The 17,429-nt window shown below is 50.7% G+C and overlaps 1 protein-coding gene across 3 annotated transcripts in view; it reads left to right on the top strand.

Moving 5' to 3' along the window:
• The first annotated feature begins 1,412 nt into the window (after positions 1 to 1,412).
• CEP68 (centrosomal protein 68) overlaps positions 1,413 to 17,429 on the top strand; it is a 27,026-nt gene continuing 11,009 nt past the window's right edge. For 2 of the 3 annotated variants that reach the window (XM_059405964.1, XM_059405963.1), the window contains exons 1-3: positions 1,414 to 1,569; positions 12,898 to 13,303; positions 15,312 to 16,823. In XM_059405964.1, the coding sequence (XP_059261947.1) occupies positions 12,941 to 13,303; positions 15,312 to 16,823 (1,875 nt within the window). In that variant the 5' untranslated portion in view covers positions 1,414 to 1,569; positions 12,898 to 12,940. Of the gene's footprint in view, positions 1,570 to 12,897; positions 13,304 to 15,311; positions 16,824 to 17,429 lie in introns of all 3 variants that reach the window. The other variant, XM_059405965.1, reaches the window with a different exon arrangement.

Here is a 17,429-nt window from a genome sequence, read left to right as displayed (position 1 = left end):
ATCCCTGTTAATCAGCCAATCCCCAAAAGCCAAACCTCTGGGCCTCCTCACCCCAAATGAGGCTGACTCCTTGGCTCCAGCAATTGGATATTTTGTTTTTCTTTTTGTTGTTCTTTACTCTTCATTTTATAAACGTCTTCTGCCTCCTACCCTATTTCACAAGCAGTGCTCCTGGGATTTAATTTTTATTAAAAAACAAAAGCAAATGGGTTAAGCCGCTGCCTTCAGCTTGGGTCATGATCTCAGGGTTCTGAGATCGAGCCCCATATCGGGCTCTTTGCTCAGCAGGGAGCCTGCTTCCCTCTCTGCCTGCCTCTCTGCCTACTTGTGATCTCTGTCAAATAAATAAATAAATAAATAAATAGATAAAATCTTAAAAAAAAAAAAAGCAAATAAAATCAATGTGCAAACCCAAACAAACCCATCAGTGTGCTACTTTCTGCTTTTGCTGTGACTCTTGGTTTAGACAAAAGCTATCCGGACAGGTTCAGGAAAACCCAAGTCTTTACTATGTCCTAACTTCCTGAGGCCCCAAGCTCCACGAGAAGGTATGTGTACGCTCTTTATAGCTGGGGTTCAGACTTTTACAGACCTATTTTATAAACGAATGAGGCATTCAATGTAACCCAGACTGCTCAAAGTGCTGCTGAGCAAAAAGATCAGAAGGGATGAACCGGTCTAACACAGGTTACGTTGTGACTCCCCTCCCCCACACCCAGCCCAAAGGTAATTCTCTACGCTCCAGGATTCCGCAAGGCAGTAAACACTAAAGAGCTGGGTCATCACGGGCCTGTAGGTTATCACTGCTGGCGGGGGTGATGGTGGAAAGGGACAAGCATCAGAGCCGTCCACCCTCGGACTCCACCACGGATTCCCCATCAGACCTGGCTGCTCACAGAGCCTCTAAGCAGCTCCCGGCTCGTGTATCCACACGCCTCCCACCCTTTACGAGACTGCTTAAGTCCCACCTCACCCCTTAAGTTTTCCCCAACCACTCCTGCGCTTGTGCCGGCTGGCACCAAGTCGCGCCTCTGTCACACGCCCGCCAGTTTAGATGCGAGCGCGGACGCGAGTACGCAAAGACCATGGGATCGCCTCCGGCGTGGCGGCGCTCCTCGAACGCTACCGCGTGTCCTGCGCAAAATGAATGAACGAATGCATGACTCAGCGCGCGACCTACGCGCTAGGAGAGAGCGCCCTCGCAGGACCCCGCTTTCCCGAAACAGACAAACGTGAGCCGCGAGCGCGGAAGGCGAGGACTGACGACCGAAGAAGATCCGGCCTCCTATAGGCCAGAACGGCACGAGGGGTGGGCTCTTTGGGGGCACTGGTCGTATATTGGTCGAGCCTCCAGTCTTAGGGCTGGGACTGGCCGCGCAGCCCCAAAGACCGCCTCCGCGCGGAGGAGGGCGTGCCCTAGGGGCGTGCCTGGCGCTCGGTCCCGCCCCCGGCGTAGCGGGCTCGGGCGTGAGGGCCGCGGTCTTCACCTGGGACCCCCGTGTCGGGGCCGCCGCGTCGGTGTGCTGTGGTCGCAGGCCTGGTTGGGGCCTTCAGAGGGCTTGAGGCGAGGTAGGTAGCTCCGGCGCGCGGGCGCGGAAGTCGAGGCTTTGCAACCCCCGCCCGCACGGCCCGTTCCCCTGCCCTGCAGCCTCTCCGGGTCTACGAACGGGGCGCGTCGCCGGGCCCCGCGTTCCCCGCCGGGAAGGGCACAAAGGGCTCCTGGGGGCAGGGGGGCCTCGTGTCTTCGCCTCCATTTTGCAGGCGGAACGGCGAGTGCCGGGCGCGGAAGCGAGAGGCCGGGGTTGGAAGAGCCTGAGCGCGGGGAGGCCGGGCCGAGGGGGGCGCGCGTGCTCACGTATCCTCCTGCCCGAGCAGCTGCGCTGCTGGTCCGCCCCGGCCGCGGACGAACTCACTTTCCCTCGCGGCCTGTCCTCGGGCGTGTGCTGTTTACCCTGCGCTCTCGCCGGGGGCCAAGTGGCCTCGGGAGCCAGGCGCTGGCGCTGCTTGCGGTCGGTGTTAACGCGGAGACCCTCCCTCGCCCGCTGAGGGTCATTCCCACGGGGAAGATGGAGACGAATGATGCTTCCTTGGTGCCGTGAATGCAGCAGCTGCCGAGGGGGAAAAAGTACAATGTCTTGCTTTTTTGTCTGGAAGGGCCACCCTTTCCCACTCTCATCCCCGGAGCTGTGCTCAGCAGCCTAGGGGCACAAGCTCTGGTCCTTTGTAGTTATTTGGTTGGGCTCCGTGTATTGTTTATAATAAAAATGAGCGGAAACCTGCCAGTGCCACAGCAGTTTGACCCTCACTGGGAATTCAGTGAGGAGTGGGGCCTGCGCGAAGATTGGTAGTATTCATAAATACCCTAACAGCTCCTAGATCTAGGGTGGGAAGGATGTTGCTAAGTTGCATGACAGAATCTATAGGTCATTTTGCCTAGGGTTTGGTTAAAAGAAGTAGAGGTCACCACTTAATCCTCGTTTGTGCGTCACCTGGATCAATTCTAGGTTACTCAGTACTGAAAAGAGTAAAGAACTCAGTTTCACCTCTCCTGAAAAACTTTTAAAGCTCTCCCCCCACCCTACAGCTAATTAATCACGTCTTCCTTTAGGTTAGTTTAGGTTAGTTTCTACTGCCTCTGCTTTAAACATCACATTGTAGTTTCCCTAGCTCCTAGCACAGTGCTTGCAACATAGAAGACACTTGGACTAAAGCCAAAACAAAACAAAAAAACCCAGCAGTGTAGCCAAAACTTGACAAAACAAAAATTTTCATTCCTTTAATTTTTTAAAAAAGATTTATTTATTTATTTATTTATTTGAGAGAGAGAGAGAGATCACAAGTAGGCAGAGAGGCAGGCAGAGAGATGGGGCAGGGGTGGGGAAGCAGGCTCTCTGCTCTGCAGAGAGCCAGATGCCGATGCAGATGCCAAGCTATCCCAGAACCCTGAGACCATGACCTGAGCTGAAGGTAGAGGCTTAACCCACTGAGCCACCCAGGCACCCCTCATTCCTTCAATTTGTTGGGCCACTTATTTTTACAGATTAGGGATGCAGTTTATTTCTGGCTCTTAAGTTAAATTAGGCTTTATCTGTCATGTTACTAACTCTGGATAAGTTATTTAGCTTCTCTGTGCCTCAGTTTCCTCATCTGTAAAATGGGAGTTACAGTAGTACCTAGTCCGTGGGTTCAGAGGATTGAATAAGATTTTGATATAAAGTGCTTAGATAGTTCATGGCTCAAAGAAAATGTTCAAGAGCTGTTAGCAGTCATTAGGATAAAAATAAACAGATACTTAAATAGATTTACTCATGTTAAGTATCTGTGTATACTTGACCCTTCAGGGTCTCTCTGCCTGTTAGTCCTTATCTGTTGCTTGATTTTACAAAGTCCTTAAGCCTCTTCAGACTCCTCCACAGTGAACATATTCCAATGATTATCTGTTATTCATTTAGAGTCTCACCACCTACTAAAAATTAAGTGCCTGGTAATAATTTGGCCAAGTACTACTATAGTAGTAGTTGATACACTATTAGTGTGGTCTGATACTCAGAATGATCCTGTAAGAGCAGGGGAATAGATGGGGCCTGTTGTGGCTAATAAGAAATCTTCAGGATGATTGGTTCAGCCAGAAAGGCGGAGGTTGTGGAAATGGAGTGGCTTTTCTCCTTGTAACTTAACTGTTCTCATGAAGAAACTGTCTCCTGTCTTTGGAGTTATTTACAGACACTGCGTAAAGTGGAAGAAGCCTTCTCATTGACTTTAGACCTGTTGGCTTGACCTAGAGGTGGCAGATAGAACCTGTAGGGGATGTTGCCTCACTTCCAGGTTTTCCTGTACCACTTTCTGGGGGCAGGATGCAGGTGAAGTTGTATATTTCCTTCCAGCTGTAGGTCCCCTTGGCACATCAGTTTCTCTTAAATCATTTGGAGTCTCCAAAACAAATACTTTCTCCTTTTCATTTGTAACTGTCACAAGAATTCTGGTCTTTGATTCTGTTTTTAATGTAGCCATAATGAATCCTGAATCCTTTCTAGGGAATATGGTTCTTTTTGGGGTCTCCTTTCCAGATCTGACATACTATAATTAGCTATTAAAAACCTGCTACAGGGTGTGAACTTTATCTGGTGTCCTATTGCAAAGACTTTAAGGGCAAAGACCATAAATTTCCTTTTCAAATGCTCCTGGCATAGGATAGGCACTCAGTGGAGTGTGCCGTTGGCTCAGTCTGTAGAGCATGCAACTCTTGATCTTGGGGTTGTAAGTTTAAGTCCCACATTGGCTGTAGGGATTACTTTTTAAAGATAAAATCTAAAAAAAAAAAAAAAAGTGAATGGTTGTAAAGCCACTGTAGTAGTTCTTTCCAGTATGCCAAAACAGGTGTACTGATTAACCTGGTGCTTTTGAAACATTACCAGTCACTTGGAAATCTTGTTCAAATATAAATTCTGATTCCAAGACTCTGGTAGGGCCGGAGAATCTACATTCCCAGCAGACTCTGAGGTGATGCCCATGCTTCTGGTCTTCAGACCACACTTTGAGTAGAAATAGAAACATGCTAACATAAGTATCTGCATTTGGTTTTTACTTTTTTTCTTTTTTTTTAAGATTTTATTTATTTATTTGAGAGAGAGAAAGCACAAGCAGGAGGAGCAGAGGGAAGGGGGACAAGCAGAGAGCCTGACATGGAGCTTTATCCTAGACCCTGGGATCATGGCTGAGCCAGAGGCAGAACACTTACTTAGTGACTGAGCCACCCAGGCGCCCCTGCATTTGGTTTTTAGAAGTACTGCTAAAAACAGGTTTTGTTTTCTTATGGTTTTGAGATAAAGTCTTGAATGTATGATCTTTTTTTATTTATTATGTTATTCTATTTTTAACAATCTTATATTTTGTTCCAAAAAACTGTTCGTGAGGGGCGCCTGGGTGGCTCAGCGGGTTGGGCCGCTGCCTTCGGCTTGGGTCATGAGCTGGGAGTCCTGGGATCGAGCCCCACGTAGGGCTCTCTGCTCAGCAGGGAGCCTGCTTCCTCCTCTCTCTCTGCCTGCCTCTCTGCCTGCTTGTGATCTCTCTCAAATAAATAAATAAAATCTTTAAAAAAAAAAAAACTGTTCGTGAAATCATTCCAAGATACTTTCCATATAACAAGATTTTTAATAGTAGTTGAGGCATATAGATTGAAAGAAAAGTAAGATGAAGTCAAGGGTAAGATTAGTATAAAAGGTGTGTGCCCTTCTGTGGTAAGCTTTTTGCTTGGATAGGATTGCAGATTTGTTGCTGAGTTTCCTAGTATTCAAAGCAAAGAGGAAAATTTTACCAGTTTCGCCAGTACCTTTCAAGTAAACACAAACTGGCTGTTCAGTGAAACACTTGTTTTTGTTGTGGAGACCAGAGAATTCTCTGGTGCCTTCTCCAAAAGAGGATCCTTTGGTACAGTGAGCAGCGTTTTTATCAGTTAAGATTCTTATCGGTCTTCATACATGTAACCTGACTGCCTCATAGAAAACACTCAGTACTGTGGTACAAGCAGTGGCTTGTGGAACAGCAACCATGGTTCTAGGACCGGCTTGCTCAGACAATAGGAGAGATTTTTGTTACAGGAAAGCTGTTTTTCTGCCTTGCTCTTTGGTGGGAACAGACGGTATGGTTATTAACACGTTGAGTCCTGAGTATCCTCATGGTTTGAGTTTTGTTGGATGGGGGCAATCTGCTACGGAGACCAGAGAGCTTGTGGTTGAGTGGACAGGGGGCCGGAAGCTCAGCCAAGCTCCTTGTAGATATGGCAGTGGCATCTCTTTAAAGGCCTTTCATAGACCTGCGTGATGAGTTAGAAGACTAGCCTTCCTGCGAGGCTGTCTGGTGGTCCCAGTCAGTTGCCAGCCAGCCTGTGTGTGAGTGAGTGAGAAAGCAAGAGAAGGAACTGGCCACAGCCTTCCCACCACATTGATTTAGAGGGAGCCAGTGGCTCCTTCCCAGGTGCTGGAGGATTTGTTCTGACTAAGCAAAACAGAGGGGAGTAGCCTGAGGGGAAGAAAAGGGGCTACTGGATGGGACGCCTGGGTGGCTCAGTTGGTTAAGCGGCTGCCTTCGGCTCAGGTCATGATCCCAGCATTCTGGGATCGAGTCCCACATCGGGCTCCTTGCTCGGCAGGGAGCCTGCTTCTCCCTCTGCCTCTAGCCTGCCACTCTGTCTGCCTGTGCTTGCGCTCTGTATCTCTCTCTCTCTCTAACAAATAAATAAAATCTTTAAAAAAAAAAAAGAAAAGGGGCTACTGGAGCCGGAGCTTTTTTCTGAGGATGGCTTCGGGCCGTTACCAAGCCATGGGAAACATGTCTACCCTCTGCAGCTTTGAACCTCTTTTTCCTTTTCACTTGGCTTTGACCTTCCTTTTTACTTGGCTTATTCCTTTTACTTGGCTTTGACCTTCAAATAAAAAGGTGGACACAGCACCCAGGGTGATCTGCCCCACAGGAAAAGACAGGGTCAATGTGGAAGACTAAAGGACTTGGGGCTTCAATAGCCAGGGAGGGAGCAGGTAGAATGGCGGTTGCTCTTGGCTGTTGACCTCCCAGTCTCAAACTTCCAGCTGCAGTGTTCCTGGCACCCACCCAGCTCTGAGGCAGGCCCTCGCCTCTTGTCACTGTCCCTTTTGTTAGCTCCCCTGCATATGTATTTACCCCCTATCATGCTGCCTCCCACGCCTGGATTGGCTTCTGCCTTAAGTTCTTTCCCACAAATATTGTTCCCCACCGAAGCTTTCCAGCAACCTGACAATGTGGGGTCCTACCCCGCCCTCTCCCCTTTTCCTTGTAGGCAGTTTCATGTTTTTAGAGAAAGAGCAGTACTGAAGCCTCTTTGTCTGGTTCTCTGGTCGGATTCTGCCACTATGTGTGAATGGCATTCACCACCCATACCTGTGGCCTCCTGTGAGAACCCAGGGAGTCTGAGGCATTTGGCTCTGCAGTGGTAGGGCTTGCGCTGTGAAGTGACACCTGCCCTGTGTAGTTGGTATAGGTGGCTGACTGTGTGCTTGGGGACAGAGATGGGCCTTGCCCCAGCACAGCTTCCCTGACAAAGTTGGTATAAATCAGATTATTTTGTACGGAGGTGGTGATTTAACAGATCCTGGAGATAGTGCTCAGTTTGATTAGAGGAGGCTCGCTGGCTGGTTGGTCATTCATTCCTCTATCCGAACAGTTTATTATTTATTTATTTTTTAAAGATGTATTTACTTATTTATTTGGCAGATAGAGAGATTACAAGCAGGCAGAGAGGCAGGCCAGAGAAGGGGGAAGCAGGCTCCCTGCTGTGCAGAGAGCCAATGTGGGGCTCCATCCCAGGACCTTGAGATCATGACCTGAGCCGAAGGCAGAGGCTTAAGCCACTGAACCACCCAGGTGCCCCCATCCGAATGGTTGAGTTAGAGGAATATCCTTTCTCTCCTAACGCAGCCCTCCTTTCCCCCTCCTGGATAGGAGTGAGTGGGAGGACGAGCCGCCAGCTGTGACAGGGCTGCACCAGGCGAGGGCATCTAATACCACGAAGGGTCGGGTGTCCAGGCCTGCAGAGTCAGCATTGCCACATAGGTGACGTGGGAGCATATTTTTACTGTAGGGCAAGCGGATGCCAACCCTACCTCACTCCTAATTATATGTATCTGGTAGGTCATATGGCCTCTGCGGGAGACTGATAGAGAATTTTAATAGCAAAGTCCAGGTGGTTACTAGAATATCCTGAAGCTTATGTGGCTTGTGTCTTGGTTTGGCCAAGGACAGGGCAGTTCTGGTGTGTATAGAATTTTTGCAGATGGAGGGTGGAATTTACTGTTCGTTTTCTGCGCTCTGAGACCTTAAGGCCCTCACTTCAACCTTGCGGTACTTCCCTGTTACAGAGGAGGCCTCTGCTCATCCCAGAGCGGCTAGCCTGTAGGAACACTGTGAGATCTGTGATCTCTGAGCAGGAAGGCCCCACACAGAGTTATAGGTTCTGTAAAGCTATTGGCCTGGGAGGCAGTGTTGGTCCAACACCACAAGTCCTTTTTATCATCAGGAGCCGTCCATTGGAAGAGGAGTAAGTTGCTTCTCATTGAAAGTGTCTAAGCAGAATCCGCAGCTCCATCCTCACCTCAGAAGGTTAGAAGGGATGATGATCATGTAAGATCTAGAACCTATGGAAATGAGGGCTGGACCTTCATGCCAGTGCCCGCCTGGCAAGGGCTGACAGGACTGAACCTCAGAAATCTAAAACTTGTGCATTTGCTAGGCCATTTCATCAAGAGTGAAGGTTTTTTTTTTTTTTTTTTTAAAGATTTTATTTATTTGTCAGAGAAAGAGAGAGAGAGAGAGCGCACAGGCAGACAGAATGGTAGGCAGAGGCAGAGGGAGAAGCAGGCTCCCTGCCGAGCAAGGAGCCCGATGTGGGACTCGATCCCAGGACGCTGGGATCATGACCTGAGCCGAAGGCAGCTGCTTAACCAACTGAGCCACCCAGGCGTCCCGAGAGTGAAGTTTTAAAAAATTCTTTTTTGCCTTCAGCAGTCACTACTTCAAGGAGTTTTCCCTGCTTTCTTCTATCCTTCGTGCTCTGTAGCATCTTATATACAACTTGGAACTACCCTCGTGGACTTCTTTTCATTCACTTCCTTCACATGTGTCTGTCTTCCCATAACTTGTGTAGTTGGAGGGGCATGATTCGTCAGGCAGATTAACAAGTAAGATTATGAAGAGACTGTTTATCCACACTGAGAAAATAAACCTGCCTTTTCCAAAGCACTGTTTCCATGAAAATCATCATTTCAGACCATCTTAACCTGTTGCTGAAGGGTCTCTGGGGACAGTGTTAACCTAGTTCCAGTTTGTATGTACACTTGAAAATTACCTAGAGATGTGTCCTGAATAAGCTTATAATTCTAGCTCACCACTCCCCACCCCCCAGGATAAATGGGTACCTTCTTTTTTGAATGAGTCGAGACAAGACATAAAAATTACATCATCAGAGCAAAGTGATCATTTGTTTGCACCCTTTTCTTGTCCCAGCATCATCATCTTCCTGCTAGGTCACAAGACCACACCTGTTAGTGGATGGGGAAAGCGGGTAGAAGGGGAATTAGCCACCCATCATGGCCTCGGGCTCAGCTTACACACATTTTTTATGTGTAGCTTTTTTTTTTTTTAATTTTTATTTATTTGACAGATCACAAGTAGGCAGAGAGGCAGAGGGGGGGTGGGGAAGCAGGCTCCCCGCTGAGCAGAGAGCCCGATGCGGGGCTCAATCCCAGGACCCTGGGATCATGACCTGAGCCGAAGGCAGAGGCCTAACCCACTGAGCCACCCAGGTGCCCCTGTGTGTAGCTTTTTAAACAGCCACAAGGTGAGGCTGTGGCTCCATGGAAACCTGTTTCAGCTGGCCTTGGTCACTCATCTGTCTGTCCTGTCTCTTCCCTCTTCTCCGTGTGCTGATCTGCTCTGTAACTTGTTCCCTTGATGCTTCATAAAGAGCTTGGGTTCTGGAGTCATAGCGTCCAGGATTTGAATCTCTCTCAGCCTTGGTTTCCCCCTCTGAAGGTAGATAAGGGACCTGCCTCCCTTGGGAAAACCAGCTTGAAGACTGCTGGTGCGTGGGTTGTAAATCACTGCCACCCTTAGGGGTACCACTTGGTGACACAGGCGAAGGACATGCAGGTGCATTCCCCTCAGCCACTGAGCTTCTGGACGCTAGTGCTGTGTGCTCTGCCCGCTTTTGCCTAGTCAGTGGTGGTTCCTGGCTGCCTTGCTTGCAGTGAGGAAAGATGGGGAGTAACCACAGCATCCCCCCATAAGGGATCTGTGAAATAAACCAAAAGGCACCCTTCCAGCGGAATACAGTGCTGGGCAGTGATATGAAAGAAAGGAAGCTCTCTCTGTGTATTGCTGAGGAAAGGTCTCCGAGATCATTGTTTTTTTTAAAAAAGGAAAGAAAACATTCTGAAAACAGTGCGCTGCTTTCATGTAAAGAGGGAGAAGGATGAAAGATTTTTGTGTTTGTTTGCAAATGCATCAAGAGGTGAGAGACATACACACAAATTACTGAGACTCTTCACCTGTTTTTATGGGCATATCTAATAATAAATATTCTGCCTTTGTTCTGTGAAACATTGGCTGTTTTTTCTCCCTCAGTTGGATTCCTTTGTGGCTTGCAAGGTGACTTGTTGGCACTGATTCGGTACCCCACCCTCCCCCACGACGCTGATGACCCCTGCTGCCACTCAGTATTCACCGGGTGTGGGCCACTGTCGGCTCGCCCTATGTGCGGTAGCTGGTTTTAGTGAGGGATGGAGACAGGGCAGAGGGAGACTGCTGTAGCGCATTTTATATTACAGCTACCTGTTACCTGTCCAAAAACATTGTTCCTCTGCCCCACCCGGTGGCTGTGAAAAGTAAGAGAGTCCGTGTGAAGTGTGTGTGCTCTTCTGGGGTCGCCTCCGATTGGACCTGGAGCCTCATGTGACCAGGCAGACAGAGCGCTCTCAAGGGGCAGCTGTGCCCACCCAGTTTCTCAGTGTGCGAGCTGAGCCCTTTCCATGGCCAACCCCACTTTCTCAGCTTCCCCATTGCTCCCAGCACCTCCTCTTGCTATTCCTCTAGCCTCTGGTCTCCGCGGAAGCAGGACTATTTTTGTCCAGGTTCTAGCTTTGAGGTTGGCCCAGTGCATTCCGGGTGGCCTCTGAAATCCCAGGCACTTAGGTTTCTGTTGTGGCCCTTGCAAATCCTCCGGGAGTTGTTCCGCTCTCACCAGCCCCAGCCCCGTCCACCAGTGCTCCCAGCCTGGACTTGTTGCCTGTACCCTTGGGCCCAGGGAAGGGGGTCTCTGTTATCTTTGCAACTCTTAAAGGAATGGTTGTTATTTTCAGGTCCAGTTCCCACATTGTTCCTTCCCCCACCAAGTGCTCACCCTGGTCTCCCTTGCTCGCCTGCCCACGCGTGCATGTGCATGCGTGCTCGTTGGCGCAGGCTCTCTCTCCCTGTCACTGCCACATGCATACATGCTATGTGGCCATTGTCCTTGTTACGCACCTGCATTTCCCCACCTTCCCTCGGGTGCCAGTTCATCATACCCCAAGCTAGTGGGAGAAGAGTTGATGCTTGCCCTCTCTCTGGTCGCTGGCCATCCTCAGAATGAGAGCTGGCCACCTGCTTCACAGCCCGAGGTGGGGTTTCTGTGTTTTGAGAGGATCCTTCCCCCTCCGCTGGGCACAGTGGGCACTGCGGGAGCACCCCAGGCACAGCCACGGCTGGAGCCCTGACCTGCTGTTCCCTGGAGCAGAGCAGCCAGAACCAGGCCAGAGCGGCCTGCCGACAGGAGCATTGCGGCAAAGAACTGGGTGTAAGCCTTGGCTCTGATTGGGACCTGCCTTCACCCGCCTGGGCACCTGCTGCTGGGTCTGGTGCTGGCCTTGTAAAAGCAGAGGACATAATGGTCTGCTCGTCTGTCCCCTTCAGAAAACTCCAGGGCCAGGGAAAAGCCAGACCTGTGTTCTCCTCTGAGGAAGTAAACACTGTTTATTCTTTATTTTCCTAACAACAACAACAACAACAACAAAAGTCCTTTTTTTTGACATACTGGTTTCATAAGTATGACATAGTGGTTCCACAGTTATACATGTCACAAAATGCTAACTACTGTAAGTGGGTAAGTATAGTTGTTACCTGCCAGCGTACAGTGTTATTCCAATATTATAAAACATATTCCCCATACTGTGCTTGTTTACTTTATACATCCCTGTGACTGACTGACTTTCTAATGGAAGTTTGTACCTCGTAATCCCTGTCACCCACTTCACCCATTCCCCACCCCTTCCCCTCCGGCAACCACTAAGTTTGTTCTCTCTGAGTCTGTTTCTTTTTGTTGCTCTCTGTTTTGATTTTTAGACTCCAATTGTAAATGAAAACATACGGTGTTTGTCTTTCTCTGACTTATTTCACTTAGCCTAATACCCTCTAGATCCATCCGTATTGTCAGAAATGGCCAGATTGCATTCTTTGTTTCCATATTCTTCAGCTGTTTCCGTATCTGGGCTTTGGTCAGTAATGGTGTGGTGAGCAGGGTGGCATAGACCTGTTCAGATTACTGTTTCCCTTTTTTCCCCGGGGACAGTCCACGAGCGGGCGAGCCGGAACACATGGCACTGCCAGTTCGCCTGTTTGAGGAGCCTCCCTATCGTGTGCCATGGCGGCTGCTCCGGTTTTGGCCGGCACTCTGTGGGGCTCCCTTTTCTTCACCTTGCCACCAACACTTCCCGTGTCTTGTCTTTTTTGATTTTGGCCATTCCGACAGATGTGAGGTGAGCTCTCATTGTGGTTTTGATTTGCATTTCCCTGATGATGAGTGATGTGGAACATCTTTTCATGTGTCTCTTGGCCCATCTGTGTGTCTTTTTTGGAAAAACGTCTGTTCAGGCCCTCTACCCATTTTTAAAAATCAGATTGGTTTTTTGGTGTTGTGTTATATGAGTTCTTTATATATTTGGATAGTAAAACCTTAGTGGATACATGATATGCAGGTATCTTCTCCCATTCAGTAGGTTACCTTTTCTTTCTGTTGGTGGGTTTCCTTTATTGCAGATGTCAGTTTTTTTTTTTTTTTTTAAGATTTATTTATTTATTTATTTGACAGAGAGATCACAAGTAGACAGAGAGGCAGGCAGAGAGAGAGAGGAGGAAGCAGGCTCCCCGCTGAGCAGAGAGCCCGATGCGGGACTCGATCCCAGGACCCCGAGATCGTGACCTGAGCCGAAGGCAGCGGCCTAACCCACCGAGCCACCCAGGCGCCCTGCAGATGTCTGTTTTAATCATTAAAAAGCAAGGTTTCCTGGACACAGATGCAGAGAATTTATCTTTTTCTTTTCCTTTCCCATTCTGTAGAGAGCTGAAGGCTTCAGGGGAACTCTGACCTAGGGACATCTCAATGGCCTTGGGAGAAGAAAAGGCAGAGGTGGAAGCATCCGTGGACACAAAGACCCCATCTTATGGGCAGTGGAGCTGCAGGGAGCAGGAGGTGGACATCGTGGGGCTCGTGAGCAGGGAGCAGGAGCCACCACTGTGCCTGGAAGCTGAGGCAAGGACTGCCTCCCCTGTATGGGGAACAGAGGGGCTGTCTGCCCCTCCCTGCTGTGATGGGGCTGACCCTAGTCCCTCTGCATCCTGCCAGCCACAGGCCAACGCCAGCAGCAGGGAGCCAGTGGCTGGTAGAGCTCAGCTTGCTCTTGGTTGCCTGCCTCCTCCTGCTGGCGCGGGGACTAGAGACCTTTTGCACTCTGTGGGAAGCCAGGTAGGTAATAAGGCAAATGGGACTGTAAGTTTAATGTGGTCCTTTGGGATTATGTTCTAGCGTTTTCTTACCATCTTACCTGTTTTCCCAGCCCCTGTACAAGGTGGGGAATTGGCGGGCGAAGGTGGAGTGTCTGGGTATGATGATTTCTGTTTAATAGGCTCACTTGGAGAGTTGGGCCTTGGAGCCAGTGGAGGAGGACTCTGTCTACACATGTCCTGTTCCTGAAGAGTGTGACTGGTGACCTTCTGAACACTGGGGATTCTCTGGCCGGGACCTAATGCCCAGAGGGCTGGGCCAGAGGGAGCCGAGTCCTATTTCTGCCTTGGTGATCTGAACTCTTTGGCAGGGGGAAGACCCTGAAGAGACTTGAGGAGGGAGGGTCCAGGGCTGTGGGCTCCTTGAGGCTCTGAGACTGTATCCCTTTGGGACCCAGGAACCTGGCAGAGCCCTGGAGCCCCCGTAGTGGGCGGCACTGTCCCTGGGTAAGAAGAATTTCTTGGGCCTTGCTGATTGCAGGGAAGCCTTGCCTAGTCAAGTCACAGGGAGCAAGCAGTCCTGCTCGGCTCTGTGACTTCAGGCATATCATCAAATCTTTCAGGCCCTCAGTATAATTGGGAAGGTGACCTGAATGATACTTCCCAGATCATGAATATCCTTCCCAGCTCTGACATCCTGTTACTTTTTGCTTGCCAAGGCCTCCCACAGGAATGGCTTTGGTCTCTTCAGTGTCCCTGTGGCCTTGGCTGCTGCAGGCTGCCCCCATATGGTTCTGTCCTGTGAGGATGGGCTGATCATGACTCTCTGGGAGGAAACAGCAGCTGGGCCCATCTGCCTGGGAGCCAGGGGTGGTGGGAAGCCCAGGGCACCTGTGAGTCAGAGATTTGGTGAGGCAGGAAGCAAATAAGCAAACCTGGAAGTAGCTGTTTCATGAGCTTACTACAAATGGACTTATTATTGTGGTACCTGTTGTTCATTGAGCTCTTACCCTGTGCTTCTCACACCTGAGTTCCTTTAATCCTCGTGTCCTGAGGAAGGGGTACTTTTTTTCCCCCTTTTTAAAAAAATTTCTTTTCAGCATAATAGAATTCATTGTTTTTGCACCACACCCAGTGCTCCATGCAATATGTGCCCTCCACAATACCCATCACTTGGCTCCCCCAACCTCCCACCCCCCGCCCCTTCAGAACCCTCAGGTTGTTTTTCAGAGTCTATAGTCTCTCATGGTTTACCTCCCCTTCCAATTTCCCTCAACTCCCTTCTCCTCTCCATCTCCCTATGTCCTCCATGTTATTTGTTATGCTCTACAAATAAGTGAAGCCATATAATACTTGACTCTCTCTGCTTGACTTATTTCACTCAGCATAATCTCTTCCAGTAGGAAGGTGTACTATTACTATCGCCATTTGACAGACCAGGGAAGGGAAGCCCAGAGTCCTCCGTCCGGAACGTGGCAGTTGGGTTTGCATAAGTCTTTCTGGTTCCAAAGCCCACGCCCCTAGCCATTGGGTTGTCCTACCTTCCTCAGGGGCAAGTTCTTCATCAAACAGACTGGAAACTCAGAGTTGAAGAGGCTGAGATGAGGGACTCACTGTGTTCGTTTATAAGAGGCATGAGCTGAGCAGGTGGGGCTGGTGGGTCTCCTGCCTGTTGGGTGTGGATGTATCTCAGGGCAGGGGTTTCTGCTGCCCAGGACACGCTTCTCCACGGTTAGGTGGTGTGCCCCAGCATGACAGCCGCGTGAGCTGTGCCTGCTGTCTGCTTGCATGAAGACTGGAGGGTAGGAGTGGTTTGGGGACCACAGTTGGCTTCCCAGAGCACGCAGAGCTTCCATGCTGGCCACTTGCCACATGCTGTCCAGTTCTCGCATCAGATGGCAGACTGCTTGCGAGAGTTCTCCTGAATATCATCTGGGTCCCCAAGGAAAATTCCACAGCTCTCCTCTGAGAAAGACGCTTGGTTTGCTTATTTTCACCTGAGTGCTTTTTCTTCCCTCTTCTCATTGCAGATGGAGGAGACCAGGCTTTCTGCCTCAGAGGATCTACCTCAGGCTCTCAGTGTTCCCAGAGTTACAGGCCTTTGCTCAGGACACGATGCCGATAGCGAAGATGACTCATCCCCGGTTGAGTCGCCGCGAGCGCTAGACCTCAGCCAGCAGCCCCACTACTCAGGTTTCCCTTTCCCACCAAGGTGGAGGCCGCTGGCAAGCCAAGCTGCCCCTGCTCCTCAGTTCTCCAGCTGCAGCGTCTCTGCCTCCTCCCTCGGTAGTCTCCAGGGTCACCGAGAGAAGGCAGAGCCTCCAGGTTGCTCCATTGCCAAGGTCTCCTCCTCTCTGCAGCTGGTCGTCCCCCCGCTGACCCCCTCTGTGGTGGGGCCGGGGCTCCAGTGGTCACCACAGCCCCCATCTTCTGGGGTTGATGCTCTGGGGCTGGGCAGGAGGCGCCTCTCCTTCCAGGCCGAGTACTGGGCCTGTGTGCTGCCAGACTCCCTGCCTCCTTCCCCCGACCGCCACTCCCCGCTCTGGAACCCGAATAAAGAGTATGAAGATCTGCTGGACTATACATACCCGCTTAGGCCCAAGCCTCAGCACCCAAAGCACCTTGACAGCCATACGCTGGCTGACCCTGTCCTGCAGGACTCAGGTGTAGACCTGGATAGCTTTTCTGTTTCCCCAGCAAGTACCCTGAAGTCCCCCACTAATGGCTCCCAGAATTGCCCATCAGCAGAGGCTTTCCTGCCATTCTCTAGGCCCAGAGAGCCAAGCCTTATGCGGTCGCCCTCTGGAGTACCCCAGAAGCAGGGCAGCCTGGGACTGGCATCTTGTAACCAACTCGCATCTACGCCCAGAGCTCCAGGCCGTAGGGACGCTCCTTGGGAGAGCAGAGAGCCAGCCCTGAGGGGTGTGAAGGACTGGCTCCCCGTGGGCAGGCACCTTGAGGTGGGATCTCCCCAGCTGAAGACATGGGACAGAGGGTGGTCCTTGCCTAGGACGGAGAGAGAGAAGGGGGCCAGCCGTGGTGCCTGGCACCCTGCCTGCACAGAGTCCAGATGGAAATCAGAAGAGGAGTTAGAAAGTGATGACGAGTATCTTGCCCTGCCCACTCGGCTGACGCAGGTTTCTAGTTTGATTTCACATCTAGGTTCCATTCCTACCTTGGTGACCCTGCCCACCGGGGCTGCCAAAGGGCAGACCTCCCTGGATCCGTCAGACAGTGATAGGCCAGCTTCTCTCCCATCAGACTCGAGCCAAAGCCAGCTTCCTTCGGGGACTGTCTTCAGAGGGCCCAGGGGCCCCGAGGGCCAGAACCACTGTTTGCTGCACTCCTTCGTCCAGGCAAGGGGCCCTGGAGGGGACGGCAGTCTGGGGAGCAGCCAGGCGCTGGGGGTCTCCGGACTGCTGAGAGCACACTCTTCCTTGCCAGCTGTGTGGGACCAGTGCGCGTGCTTGGACCCAGATGCTACAGGGCAGCCTCTCGGGAAGGGAGAGCAGGGAAAAGAATCGCTCATGCAGTGTGTGAAGGTAAACAACGCTCAAGGGGCTTTGCCTAGAGGTGTGTGTTCTGCCAGTGCGTGGAATCAAACATAGTAACCTGGAGCACTTCTTACGGGCTGGGCACCGTGCTGTGCCTTCTCTTAGTGGATTCTCACAACTGGGCCCAGTAAGGACTGTGGTGGTCGTTTCACATGTGGAGAAAAGGCAGTGAAGGGTTAGGTAAGCTGCCCACCCGAGGCGGGAGCCTGACTTAACCACCACTCCAGGCTGCTTCCTGGGGCTCTCGACCTTGAGGATTGAGAGGTACTCTGCACAAGAAACATCCGTGCTCACGTGCCCTTAGGAAATACTGAACTGAACCAAGGTAAATGGTTTTCTTTCTGTAGGTCTTCTGAGAGCTTTAGTTTGATAAAGTGGTGGAACCGCTGAGTTGAAGTTCTGGAGACACTGTGTCCTGGCCATCTTGGTCACCAGACCTCTCGTCGACTGGGGCCTGTCTGGAGGGGGAATTCACAGTCTGTGGAACGGGGTCACCAGCATGAGGCAGATCTGAATTTGAATCATGGCACTGCCATTATTTGGAATTTTGGCTCAGTCTTTTGAGTTTGCTCATTTGTGAAGTGTGGAGCCTTG

This window comes from Mustela nigripes, chromosome 7, assembly GCF_022355385.1.
Source record: "Mustela nigripes isolate SB6536 chromosome 7, MUSNIG.SB6536, whole genome shotgun sequence".
Lineage (NCBI taxonomy): Eukaryota > Metazoa > Chordata > Mammalia > Carnivora > Mustelidae > Mustela > Mustela nigripes.
This window is presented reverse-complemented; position numbering and strand designations above follow the sequence as displayed.